The sequence below is a fragment of the Dryobates pubescens genome, chromosome 3, assembly GCF_014839835.1.
Source record: "Dryobates pubescens isolate bDryPub1 chromosome 3, bDryPub1.pri, whole genome shotgun sequence".
NCBI classification, from domain to species: domain Eukaryota; kingdom Metazoa; phylum Chordata; class Aves; order Piciformes; family Picidae; genus Dryobates; species Dryobates pubescens.
The window spans coordinates 11,020,124-11,033,927 of NC_071614.1; the positions used below are offsets into that span (position 1 = coordinate 11,020,124).

Here is a 13,804-nt window from a genome sequence, read left to right on the forward strand (position 1 = left end):
GAGCTGGATAGAGGGGAGAAGAGAGCGCGTCCCCGGTAACGTGCGCACGGCATATACTCTTTCCTCCCCCGCATGGGTCGTACCACTTCCTGCCTGTCCGGCGCTGAGGCGCGTTGCGCTGGAACGTACCAAGTCCGCGGAGAGAAAAGGGTAGCCGTTGAAGGTCGCGTGTTGAGGAGAGGTCATGTTTAAAGAGCGCAGCCCCGACTCTCGGTCCCGTCGTTTTGGGCGAGAGTTGTAAGCGGTCACGGCCTCATGGGGGCTGTCCCCTCGCAGCGGGAAAGGAAGAGGAGCCGCTGGCCTTGCTTGACCCTTCCCCGCCGGGACGGGGTTGGGCCGTCCCGCTGGGCAGCCGCCTCCGCCCCCCGCGTTCTTCCCGGCTCGCTGCCGCCTCCCGCCGCTGCTGGTTCCGCGGGGTGCTGAGCGGGCGGCGGGCCCTGCTGCGAGCGGCGCGACATGTCGGTGGCGTTCGCGGCCCCGAGGCAGCGGGGGAAGGGTGAGATCACGCCGGCCGCCATCCAGAAGGTGAGGGCGAGAGGAGAGGACGGGCCAGGCCTCCTGCTGCTGGGCCGCGAGGGGAAGGGGGTGGCAGCAGCGTCCTGGAAAGCCAAGGCCCCGGCTGCGAAGTGGGGTTAGGGGGAAGGCGTCTGGGCTGCGCTCGGGGCAGGGCCTGGCGCGGTCTGTCGGCAAGGTGCTGCCTTATACACTTGTTTGGGGGTCCTGGGTCGGGAGGGAGGCGAGGAGCGGGCGGGCCGCGGCTGGGCGCGGAGGCCGCGCCGGGGTGGGGCAGGCGGTCCGTGTCCCAGCCCCCATCCGCCCCCAGCTGTCCCGAGCGCTGCCGGAGCCCGAGTTAACCCCTGAGGCCTCGGCCCGGCACAGGGGCGGGGGAAACGGAGGTATGAAGAAACCCCTTCCTGTGAGGGGGGGAGGTAAGTGGGTGCCTGCAAGTCGGACCTTAGTCGGCTTTTACCTAAACCTAGGCAGCCCCTGGGCTCTGCCTCCGCGGGGTGAGCGGCGGCTGCGGCTCCCAAACTTGGCCGGCCTAGTAGTGAGACTTCCTCGGTAAAACTTCAGTGTTCATAAAGAAGAACATTGTGGTCGGAGCCAGTGCCAGTGATTCCGCTTAAGTTTTTGTGAGAGCGAGCAAGTGAACTCGGCAAAGCAATCGAAGGGAAGCATCCATAGGGTTTGTAATAGACCACTGTGGTTTGCATTGGCAGAAGCAAAGGAGCAGTGTTCAAGCTCACTGTTAACTTGGTGGTATTTAGAAACTTCAGTGAAGTGTAAATAGCCAGGAATCAGGTCTGAGATTACTACAAGCTCCTTATGTAGGAGTCTTTTGAGCAGATATAACTGGTAAAGAACAAGCGTGTCTAGGTGTTGCAGGGATCAGGACCTCAAGGAGTGCCCTGGAGTTACAATGAAGACTTCCAAGGTACTGTAGCAGAAGAGAGTGCCTGAGAAGTTTAGATGAAAAATACATACCCACTGGGTGGAAAGCTGCCTTAAGGTAGGCAATGGAGACTTCAGGTCGCTGGGGTGCGTATGGAGAATGCAGACAATTAAGTTTCTGTTGTGCTGTAACCAAACCATTAATTTGATGGCAGTGTGCTGGCAAAACCCTAGTGTAGTTAGTGCTGAAGAATCTTTGTCATGCACATAAGCTGTCAGAAGCCCTAGAGGTGTCTTCATGTGGCTGCAAACTAAATTCTCTTTTGATGGTGGGTGTTTATAGCTCCTTCAAAGGACTGTTTCAATGTTCTATCTGCACTGCTCAGTCACAGCTGTGTAAAACAGTGTCTGCAGCCCCATCTAAGATGTGATTGTATTCCCTCTTGTTTGCTTTCCTCTTGGCCCTTGTATGTGGGCCTCCTCCCCCTCTTCCCAGAAGGTCCAGCTTGTGTGGTGACAGTGAAGAATGCAAATATCTGACAGTTGGCAGTCTCAAGGTTAGCCTGTCTGCTAAGCTTTTTGTTTGCAGCCTTCCTCTGGAAGCTGGGAGACATTCTGAGGAGAGCCTTGATCAAGGCTTTCTTTTCAAGTCCTCTGTTAAACTTTGGTGTTCAGGGTTTTAGCTCCTTTTCCCTTTTTTCTTCTTGTGAAAGTGGCCCTTGTGTTTCTTTTAAGTCTTGCTGTCAGTGCATGTGAAGTGTGTCTGTGTAGCAGTGTTTGTGATCCTCTTTGCACTGCAGTTCTGAGGCTCAGACAGGAGCTCAAAATGCTGTAGTTCTGTCTGTTTAGTCCTTAGTGGGCAGTTTTTCCAGATGGAGCAGTTTCAAGTAAGAGAATTGCTCAGTCATCTTTCTAGTCACTTCTGGTGGTTTGAGTTTAGGAAGGCTTGGTTGGTTGGCTCATCCTTACATGGGTAGGGGTCCTGAGCATGCTGCATGAGGTTTCTGACTCCCTACTGCTCTCATAGGGAAGATAGATTAATCAGAGGGAAAAAGAGGTGTCCATAGTTAGCAGTAATACTTTTTTCACTTTGCTCTAGACTTTGTTTAGGTTGGGTTCCTAAGGAAATGAAGGTGGTAGAATGGGACTGTGCTTCCTTTGGACAAGGCTGAGTGTTTTGGCTAGTCTCAACCATGTCTGGAAGAAGGAGAGAGCATCTTGCAGTCTGTTAGTTTTGTGACATTCAGCAGCAGGGTAAAGTGATCTCAACCAGCCTTCCTCGTGAGAGCAAGGGGATAAATCAGCACAGAAACGTCCATTTGACAGTAAACTTTCCATTTAGTTGAGTTGACTTGGGTAATTTGGCTGGTGGCTGTGATTAGCCATGGTTCTGCTGACTCTTGTCTGTTGAGAGTGCAGGAGAGTGGTTACAAAGGCCTGAATGTGGGGGTGGGCAGCTCTGGGAAAGCAGGCTTTATTATTTGTACTGTTTCTGGAGCTTGGAACACACTGAATTGATGAGCTTTTTGTAGAAAGCTTTGAGATCTGCACTTCCCCAGGATAGAATAGACTTAACCAGGCTGGAAAAGACCTTCAAGATCATCAAGTCCAACCTATCACCCAACACCATCTAATCAAGGCTGCCTTTGTCGTTCTGATCAGAAAATTGATTTACATCTGTTCCTGTTCCTGGACACCTGGGTGGTAGAATAGCTCTTTCGTGCCCATTATACAGATCACTTATAAAGTGCAGTCTAGTTAGAGATTGTTCATGTAAATACAGCCTGGCTTTTCAGTTCACTTCCTGAAACAAACCTGTCTGGTAAGCTCAATTTCCATCAATAATCATTTCAGATGCTTTTTGTTATTAAATGTATGAGCAGTTGCAGGTGTTGGGAGAAGGGAAACCAGGGGCATAGCTTTTCAAGTGAATTTCTTGGTAGAGATCAAATGAAGAAATGCAAAACTCTGAACAGTTCATAACAACTTGGTTGTGCAGAACCAAGCTGAGGTATTTGAATAGGAAGCTTCACCTGTGTAGCTACAGCAGTGATAAGAAACCCTTAACTGGAAGCTGTAAAACTAATTGGAGGAAAACTGGGAGCAAGAGAGACTTCTGTAAGCACTTGAAGTAGAACTCTGTGGAATAGAATAGAATTAACCAGGTTGGAAGAGGCCTTTGAGATCATGGAGTCCAACCTATCACCCAACACCATCTGATCAACTAAACCATGGCACCAAGTGCCTCATCCAGTCTCCTTTCAAACACCTCCAGGGAAGGTGACCACCACCTCCCTGGGCAGCACATTCCAATGGCCAATCTCTCTTCCTGGGAAGAACTTTCTCCTCACCTCCAGCCTAAACTTCCCCTGGTGCAGCTTGAGACTGTGTCCTCTTGTTCTGGTGCTGGTTGCCTGGCAGAAGAGACCAACCCCCACCTGGCTACGACCTCCTTTCAGGTAGTTGCAGACAGCAAGAAGGTCTCCCCTGAGCCTCCTCTTCTGCAAGCTAAACAACCCCAGCTCCCTCAGGCTCTCCTCACAGGGCTGTGCTCCAGACCCCTCCCCAGCTTTGTTGCCCTTCTCTGGACACCTGCCAGTACCTCAACATCTCTCTTGATTTGAGGGGCCCAGAACTGGACACAGGACTCAAGGTGAATACTACTGTTTGTTGTTGTTTGTTTAAATTCTGAGGAGCAAGACACTGTTTTGCTCAAAGAACATGAAACTTAACTCAAACTTTCTTTCTTTCTTTCAGATGCTGGATGAAAATAACCATCTCATTCAGTGTATAATGGACTATCAGAACAAAGGAAAGACCTCTGAATGCTCTCAGTAAGACATTAATACACATCTACTGTGTGCTGGGTGAACATCCATCTAGATCACCATTCTTGACATACTTAGCTAACACTGTAGGAGAGCTGTGCTGGGAAGAGTGGGAAATTCTTGCTACAGATACTGCCCTTGCAATTTATGGGATTCTTCTTTGCCACATGGCTACCAGTTCTGTCACTGAAATGTTGCAACTTCTGCAAGATCATCATAGAATCATGGAATGGTTTGGGTTGGAAGGGACCTTAGAGGTCATGTAGGTACAACCCTTGTGCCTTGGACAGGGTCACCTCCTACTAGAGCAGGTTGCACAAGGCAACCTGATGTCAGGGTGGTGATGCTCGTAAAAGTGAGGACTGAATAAACAAGAGCTTTTGTCCTCTGCATTGTAATTACACTTGGAGGGATCAGGTAGTTTTCATCTCAGACCTTTCAAAACCATGTGGGAATGGACCTTTGTTCTTCCTGGTGGCATGTTTGAAGCTCCCTGCTTAGCAAGAGCAAAGAAGTTTGTCTCAAAATTTTGGCTTGCCAGAATATCCTGTGTGGACTTGGCTGTCCACTGGGGTCCCTGGAGAGTGATTTGAGAGAGCTGTGGAGGGAAGGAATTACTAAGAAATGTTTTTTTTCCCTTGACTGTCCTCTGGCATGGGATGGTCATGGTACCCTTGTAACCAGACAGAGTTGTGTGACAGATGGGGCAGGACAGTATGGCTCCAGTCCCTCCCTAGGACAGCTGGGAGTGGGAGGAGGGGCACAAATAGTTGGTGGTTTTGCTTTAAGAGAATGCTTTTCTTGTAGCAGAGTTACTGTACTAAGCTGTTGGCAAGCCTCTGGTTCTCTATTTGTGATCTTTTCCTGCCCTCAATGTTATTTTTGTGACTGTGAGCTAGATGTTGAGACTCTGGAATACAGTTCTTTGGCAGAAAAAACACAATCCATATCAAACTGCCAAAGCTCAGGGTCCTGCTGCTGCAATGTTTGCACCGCTCTTGGTCACAATTCACTTGAGTCTGTGATCCTTATATCTGGGGACACAATAGAAGGGGCTCTCTTCCACTGGTGTTTGTGAAGATAAATGCACCAAACACACACAGACACCTGCACACTGTGTATGTCTCCTGGTGACTTAGTTTGGGGCAGGAGGTGAAATCAGAGCAGTGTCACCCAGCTCTAGACTTTGCAAGGCTAGACAGAAAGGTAGAGAACAAAGAAGCATAGATTTGGAGACGTGGGGAAAGATGAGGTGATGGGGGTGAAAAAAGCCTTAGAATTCCAGATAATGGTCCTGTTGAGTCTTGTTTTGCATAGGGAACTTTGCATGTGTAGATTTAAATTGAGATGTCAGTGTGCTTGTGACTTCAGATCTGTTCTGCTTTGTTTCTTGCTAGATACCAGCAGATGCTGCACACAAACTTGGTTTACCTGGCCACGATAGCTGACTCCAACCAGAATGTGCAGTCTCTACTACCAGCAGTAAGTACACAGCAATGTACAAGTAAGAAATAGATTTCATTTCATTTGAGTTCCCTGGAGTGGGGGGAAGAAAACCTCACAAACAGCAAACCAAACCAAAGAAGTGTTTGAGGTAACAACCAAATACTTAGCCTCTGATTTACTGTATGCAGTCTCTATGATGTATTTAGGATCATCTCACTGCTTAGGTCTTGAGCAGTGTGACCTGTTTAACTGATTCTGATCTGAATAAACAGGATTGGTTATCCAGGCTGCTTCATAGCATCACAGAATTGGTGTGGTTGGAAAAGACCTTTAAGACTGAGTCCAGCAGTTCTCCAACTCTGCCAAACTGTCCCACTCAGCACCACATCTCTGTCTCTTTTCAACACCTCCAGGGATGGGGATTTAACCCTCTTCCTGGGCAGCCTGTTCTAGTCTTTGAGAGCCTTTCAAGGAAGAAGTTTCTTCTAATCTCCAACCTAACCCTCCCCTGGTACAACTGGAGGCCTTTTCCTTTTGTCCTAGCAATTTATTACTAAGGAGAGGAGATCAACCCTCACCTCACTCCAGCTTCCGTTCATGGAGTTGTAGAGAGCAATGAGGTCTCCCCTCAGCCACCTCTTCTCCAGTCCAACCAACTCTAGCTCCCTCAGCTGCTCCTCACCAGCCCTGTTCTCCAGACTCTTCCCCAGCTTTGTTGCCCTTCTTGGGTCACACTCCAGCTCCTCAATGTCTTTCTTGTGAGGGGCCCAAAACTGAACTCAGTACTCAAGGTGTGGCTTCACCAGTGCTGAGTACAGGGGGCAATCACTTCCTTGGTCCTCCTGCTCACACTATTGCTGATCTAGGCCAGGATGTTGGTGGCATTCTTGACCACTTGGGCACACTCTGGCTCATCTTCAGCCTGCTGCTGACCAGCATCCCCAGGTCTTTCTCTCTTGGGCAGTTTCCAGTCACCCTGCCCCAAGTTTGGAGTGTTCATGTCATGGTTGTGACCCAAGTGCAGGACCTGGTACTTGGCCTTGTTGAGCCTCATGCAACTGGCCTTGCCTCATTGATCCAGTCTGTTCAGCTCCCTCTGCAGAGCCTCCTTACCTTTGAACAGATTTCCACTCCCTCCCAGCTTAGTGTTATTAACAAACTTACTTGGAGTGCCTCACTCTCCTTGTCTGAACCAGTGATAAAGATATTAAAGGGAACTGGCCTCAGTACTGAGCCCTGGAGAACACAAAGATAATCTTAGATGTATTCATTTGTTTCTTAACACTCCAGTGGTGTGGCTACTAGTCAGCTCCTCCAGCACTACTTTTTATTCCCCTTACATTATGGAAAGGTGGGGAAATTGAGATTATTCTAGTGTGTTTTTTGTTGGCATCTCATTCTTTTGCAGCAGTGGGATTAGATGGGTAAATCTTTATCTGCTTTCCTGTACTTTAGGGGTGTCTCTTAAATTCTTTGCCCTATGAGAGTAAATAATGGTAACATGCTGGAAAGAAGCTTAACATGAAGCATTGCTTGTGGTGAGAGACTGGCACAGGTTGCCCAGGGAGGTGGTGGAAGCCTCATCCCTGGAGGTTTTTGCAGCCAGGCTGGATGTGGCTGTGAGCAACCTGCTGTAGTGTGAGGTGTGCCTGCCCATGGCAGGGGGGTTCACAGTATCACAGTATTACCAAGGCTGGAAGAGACCTCAAGGATCATCAAGTCCAACCTGTCACCAGAGACCTCATGACTACTAAACCATGGCACCAAGTGCCACATCCAATCCCCTCTTGAACACCTCCAGGGATGGTGACTCCACCACCTTCCTGGGCAGCACATTCCAATGGCCAGTTGCTCTTCCTGGAAGAACTTTCTCCTCACCTCAAGCCTAAACTTCCCCTGGCACAGCTTGAGATGTTGTCCTCTTGTTCTGGTAGCTGGAGAGGAGAGACCAACCCCCAGCTGGCTACAACCTCCATTCAGGTAGTTGCAGAGAGCAATGAGGTCACCCCTGAACCTCCTCTTCTCCAGGCTAAGCAACCCCAGCTCCCTCATCTTCTCCTCACAGGGCTGTGCTCAAGGCCTCTCCCCAGCCTTGTTGCCCTTCTCTGGACACATTCAAGAGTCTCAATGTCCTTCTTAAATTGAGGGGCCCAGAGCTGGACACAGGACTCAAGGTGTGGCCTACCCAGTGCAAAGTACAGGGGCACAATGACTTGCCTGCTCCTGCTGGCCACACTATTCCTAATGCAGGCCAGGATGCCCTTGGCCTTCTTGGCCACCTGGGCACACTGCTGGCTCATGTTTAGGTGGTTGTCAATCAGCACTCCCAGGTCCCTCTCTGTTTGGCAGCTGGATGATCTTTGAGATATCCCTTTCAACCTTAACAGTTCTATGATTCTGTAATAGTTACTCCCTTTATTTTTTTCCCATCTGGTATTTTCCGAGTCTGTATTCCTGAACCTTTTATTGTGTAAGATTGCCTCAGATTTCCCCTCCCCTCTGTCCACTGTTTCTGGAGTAGTAAGGAAAGATCCAGCTAATATTCAAATCATCTGCTCTCTGCTTTTTAATCAGAAAGCTCAGGGAGTTCATTGTGAGTACCACAAGGAAGTTTGAGGGTTGGGGTTTGGTGGCTTTTTTTTTCCTGGTAATAAGACTTTGCTTGAATTAATACAGTCTTGATTCATTTCTGTAATATGAAGCTAAAAAGAGTGTCTATAAAACAGCCATTCCTGGATACTAGTTTTCACCAACTGAAATTGAATTACTTTTTCTCTGGTCTCTGGAGAAGTGTTCTCCAATCAGTGCTACTGGTGAGGCATCCTTTCAAGTTGGTACCTAGAGGACTATAGAAACAGGGCTTCATTATGTCCAACCTGTTGTGCCTGTAGAGGCTCTTCTTTTTATAAATCCATGCTTGTAGCTGATGGGGGAGGGAAAGAAACCTTTAAGAGGGCTGTGTGTATTACTCAACTAATATGATATGTTTTTAGAGGCTTAATTCATATCCTGGTTCTGATGACAACTGGAAATGAATTTGACCTTATCCTAGTCCCTGGTGAGCAGCCCAGTACTTCAAGTTGTATGTGATGGCATTCTCTTCTTCAAAGAAAATGAAGGTAGGGCCAGGGAAGACTTTGACAGATCAGGACTGAAGTGCATTTCTGATCTTTAATGTAAGCAGTGAGGAAACAGCAAGCACAGTGTGATTTTTGTTGGGGAGGGTGGAGGAATCCCCTTCAGACCACAGTGAAAGCAAGAAAAAGGGAGAATCTTCTTTTTTCCCCCCTTTCTTTCAAACCTCAAACCTTTCAAACTTTTTCTTGTGGGTTTTAGAAAGCACTTAAAGAACATTTTCCTATCTTCCCCAAAAACTTCATCCAGAGTGATTTGGGACCATGTAAGCTACCGTTTCCTTTCTGATGCAAGATAAACTACTTCAGGCTGCTTTCCTTTCTTAGCTCTCTGTAGAAGAACTGATGAGGTTCAAGCTGACTTGCAGGTATTACTTTTCTGTTAGCCATGCTTCTGTCAGCTGTTCACACTGAATTCAAGGCTTGTGGGTGGCAGCAGTTAAATAGGGAGTGTGTAAACATCTATTTTTATAGTAAAATCCATCAACCTGCTGGTACTACCACTGCAGTAGTTTAGCACATTGCTGGATAGCTTCTGGAGTTGGGTTGATCTGATCTGTTTGTCCCTGGAAGATTGCTCCTCTAGTGCACTCTATGTATTTTTTGGTATATTTTTTGTCTGGTTTTTTTTTTGTTTTAAATCTGGTAAATGCACTCTAAAGAAACTTCACAACTTACCTATTACTGCTTATAAAATGCTGTATGTGAAAGAATCACAGAATTGTTAGGGTTGGAAGGGACCTCAAGGATCAGCCAGTTCCATTGCCCCAACCATGGATCGCTGAGTCCAACTATTAACCCAGCACTGCCAGGTCACCACTAAACCCTGTTCCTCAGCACCACAGCCGCACCTCTAGGGATAGTGACTCCACCACTGCCCTGGGCAGCCTGTTCCAGGGCTTTTTAACCCTTTCAGGGAAGAAATTGTTCCCAATGTCCATTCCCTGGGCCAATCTGAGGCTATTGTCTCTTGTCCCACTGCTTGCTACTTGGGAGAAGATAATGACACCCACCTGGCTCTACCCTCCCCTCATGGAGCCGTAAGGAGTGAGAAGTTGATAGAACTAAAGAGTGCAATTTTCTCTTTAAGCAGAGGGTTTAAGTATGACATTATGCTCTGGTTTACTGCTCAGTTCAGATGCTAAGTCAGAATTTCTCTGATTTTTGAAGGTACTGATGTAAACCAAGATTTAGACCCTGGTTATCATGTTGAGTTCATTGATTTCTAGAATCATGGAATTGTCAGGGTTGGAAGGGACCTCAAGGATCATCCACTTCCAACCCCCTTACCATGGGCAGGGACATCTCACACTACAGCAGGTTGCTCACAGCCACATCCAGCCTGGCTGCAAACACCTCCAGGGATGAGGCTTCCACCACCTCCCTGGGCAACCTGTGCCAGGCTCTCACCACCCTCATGGGGAACAACTTCTTCCTAACCTCCAATCTGAATCTACCCATTTTGAGTTTTGTTCCATTCCCTTCCAGACCTATCACTCCCTGACACCCTCAAAAGTCCCTCCCCAGCTTTCTTGTAGCCCCCTTAAGATACTGGAAGGCCACAACTAGGTCTCCTTGGAGCCTTCTCTTCTCCAGACTGAATGGGGTTGAAAAGAGAGCACTGCTGTTAAGATAGCATTCATTGTGAAGGAAGATCCAAAAGAGCAGGTTTACCATAAGCTAAAAGTGACTTGAACCTGAATGCTAACTCTGTCCTCTGAGAACTCCTTAGACGTCATGCTTCATATTGGTAGGAAAAATGCTTGTGGCCACTTGTCTGCCTCTGTCCACATCTGTTAGAATGCACTGTTCAAATGGCTGTGCTCCTGGTAGTATGGAATTGCCTGTAGAGAACAAGATAAACCTTAACACCAAACAAATCTAGTGAACCAGGGAAATGCTTCCATAGAGGCCCAGGAAGTGAGGAAGAGGTAAAACAGGTGAACCAGGCACTGCAGAGTGTGGGTGAAGGGAACGAGAAAAGCTTTGAAACTCCAGTGTTGTAATAAAGTTCTGGTTGTGTTTGCGTGCATGATGTATTTTGGGTATTAACTTACGTGTTGAAAGCCAGCTTGGCTGGGGCCTTGAGCAAGCTGCTCTAGTAGAAAGTGTCCCTGCCCACATCAGGGGTTTGGAACTAGCTTGGCTGGGGCCTTGAGCAAGCTGCTCTAGTGGAAAGTGTCCCTGCCCACATCAGGCGTTTAGAACTAGCTTGGCTGGGGCCTTGAGCAAGCTGCTCTAGTGGAAGGTATCACAGTATCACTAAGGTTGGAAGAGACCTCAAGGATCACCAAGTCCAACCTGTCACCACAGACCTCACGACTAGACCACGGCTCCAAGTGCCACATCCAATCCCCTCTTGAGCACCTCCAGGGATGGTGACTCCACCACCTCCCTGGGCAGCACATCCCAATGACGAACAACTCGCTCAGTGAAGAACTTTCTCCTCACCTCGAGTCTAAACCTCCCCTGGCACAGCTTGAGACTGTGTCTTCTTGTTCTGGTGCTGGTTGCCTGGGAGAAGAGACCAAGCCCCACCTGGTTACAACCTCCCTTCAGGGAGTTGCAGACAGCAAGAAGGCCTCCCCTGAGCCTCCTCTTCTCCAGGCTAAGCAACCCCAGCTCCCTCAGCCCCTCCTCACAGGGCTGTGCTCCAGACCCCTCCCCAGCTTTGTTGCCCTTCTCTGGACACCTTCAAGTGTCTCAATGTCCTTCTTAAACTGAGGAGCCCAGAACTGGACACAGGACTCAAGGTGTGGTCTAAGCAGTGCTGAGCAGAATAACTTCCCTGCTCCTGCTGGCCACACTCTTCCTGATGCAGGCCAGGTTGCCATTGGCCTTTTTTGGCCACTTGGATGCACTGCTGGCTCATGTTCATCCTACTATTGACTAGTTAGAGAAGGTGAGAAGAACCCTACATTAAATACAATTGTGGCGCAGTAGCAAGCACCTGGGAAAGTTTGGTATGAGTGGTAGGACAACAGAAAGTCTGTTTGTGGTTAGCTGCTTTCCTGCTGATTGCAACTGGCATTGGTCTTGAAACCTCTGGCTTAATTCTGTGTGTATTCAATGCTAGGGTGTTGAGTTAGTTTTAAATCAGATAGTGGTGCATTCTGCTTTAGCCTTTCAGTTTGGGGCACCTCAGAAGAAGAAAGACACTGAGGTGCTGGAGGGGGTGTAAAGAAGAGCTGGTGAAGGGCTTAGAGAATAAGTCCAATGAAGAGTGGCTGAGGGAACTGGGACTGTGTAGTTTGAGGAAGAGGAGGTTTCACAGTCTCTGGCTGCACCAGGGGAGGTTCAGGCTGGATGTTAGGAAGAAATTCTTCACAGAAAGAGAGAGTGCCCATTGGAATGTGCTGCCCAGGGAGGTGGTGGAGTCACCATCACTGGAGGTGTTTAAGAAGAGACTGGATGGGGTGCTCGGTGCCATGTTTTAGTTGGTCAGATGGTGTTGGGTGATAGGTTGGACTCGATCTTGAAGGTTTTTTCCTAACCTGGTTAATTCTATTCTATTACTCTCTACAGCTACCTGAATGACAATATAGAGAGGTTGGTGCTGGTCTCTTCTAACAGATATTTAGTGATGGAACAAGAGGGAATGGCCTCAAGCTGTACCAGGGCAGGTTTAGGCTGGACATTAGGAGAAACACTTTCACTCAGTGAAGCATTGGAACAGGCTGCCCAGGGAGGTGGCTGAATCCCCATCCCTAGAGGTGTTTCAAAGAGGCAGAGATGTGGTGCTGAGGGATATGGTAGAGATAGAATCTTAAAGTTGTCTTTTCCAGCCAAAATGTGTGATTAATTGTGTGGAGAGGGAGATGTTTTCATTCTGCATCAGCTGAGATTCAGCACAGGGCTGTGCAAATGGTTGTGTTGGCACAACTGAAAGGGTGCTGGTGGAAACAGAGCTGGAGGGTGTATCTTTGGCCAGCAGTTCCACTCAAAATACCACTACCAAAACATGGGAATTGAAGTTGTCAGTGTGTTAGGAGGGGATTGAGAGGCCACTCCTGTGCTCCACCTTAAATGGGAGATCACTAACTTGAGCAAAACATGCAAAGCAGCTTGCCCCTCAGGTGTGTCCACACGGGGAGCTAGTGCACTGCATACAGAAAACTCCTGGTGCTGCCTGCTGGCTTCTGTGGCTGGTTTAGAAAGCAGTCAAATAGCAGCCAGCTTGAGTTGGGAGCATGCTCTGAACTGTAATTCCTATTTGAAGGTGTGATTTGCCTCTCTGTAGGACAGAACCTGCACAATCAACACCCATTTCAAGCTTAGGTGGTTTGAGAGCTGTACCAGGCAGCCTGCTACCCTAGATGCAAAGTCCTTTAGCCTGTGTGGTTTTGCTGTTTGCCCAGTGAAATGCAGGATTCTTTCTGCTTTGAGTGAGACCTTCTAGCTGCAGAAGAGGTGGAGTTTTAATATTAACTTACTAAATGAAAGCAAAACCTGTCAACATTGGACCAGACATTAAAAGCCAAAGAAGCAAGAAGTGAGCAGCAACAGAAAGCTGCTGCTTTTGAGGCCAGGTGTGAGCTGCTTGGTCTGGGGGAATTACAAAGTAGCCTGGAAGCTGTCTAATTTCTAGTTTTCAGTGTTCCCCAGATGAGTGTCCACACATCACTCAATGCCTAGTCACTTAGAATGAAACCATCTGAATTCATACCTCATTGTTTAGTGTTTGATTGAAATAATTGCCATGTATATCAAGAGCCAAAGAGTTTTTGATGATTCTTCTTGAGAAGGTGGACAGGAAGTATTTTAGGGTTGAATTTTTTTCCTGGGGGTGAAAGTGATGCTGAAGAATCTCTGTGAAGTGAAATGTTGAATTAATAAAGAATGCTAGCTCAAAGAATATTTATGCAGTGCTGTATGAAATTTGATCTTGGAATTATTCAGGCTGGAGAAAACACACCTCTAAGATTCATAGACCGATGGAATACCAGGTTGGAAGGGACCTCAAGGATCATCTAGTCCAGCCATGGATCACTGAGTCCAACTATT

General features: G+C 47.9%; 1 protein-coding gene across 4 annotated transcripts in view; it reads left to right on the top strand.

Annotated features, from left to right (window-relative positions):
- The first annotated feature begins 359 nt into the window (after window positions 1-359).
- The window catches only part of SS18 (SS18 subunit of BAF chromatin remodeling complex), a 54,743-nt gene continuing 41,298 nt past the window's right edge, over window positions 360-13,804 (top strand). For 2 of the 4 annotated variants that reach the window (XM_054179654.1, XM_054179656.1), the window contains exons 1-3: window positions 360-525; window positions 4,150-4,226; window positions 5,618-5,702. In XM_054179654.1, coding sequence (XP_054035629.1) covers window positions 457-525; window positions 4,150-4,226; window positions 5,618-5,702 — 231 coding nt within the window. In that variant the 5' untranslated portion in view covers window positions 360-456. The remainder of the gene's footprint in view (window positions 526-4,149; window positions 4,227-5,617; window positions 5,703-13,804) is intronic. The other 2 variants (XM_054179657.1, XM_054179655.1) reach the window with 2 other exon arrangements.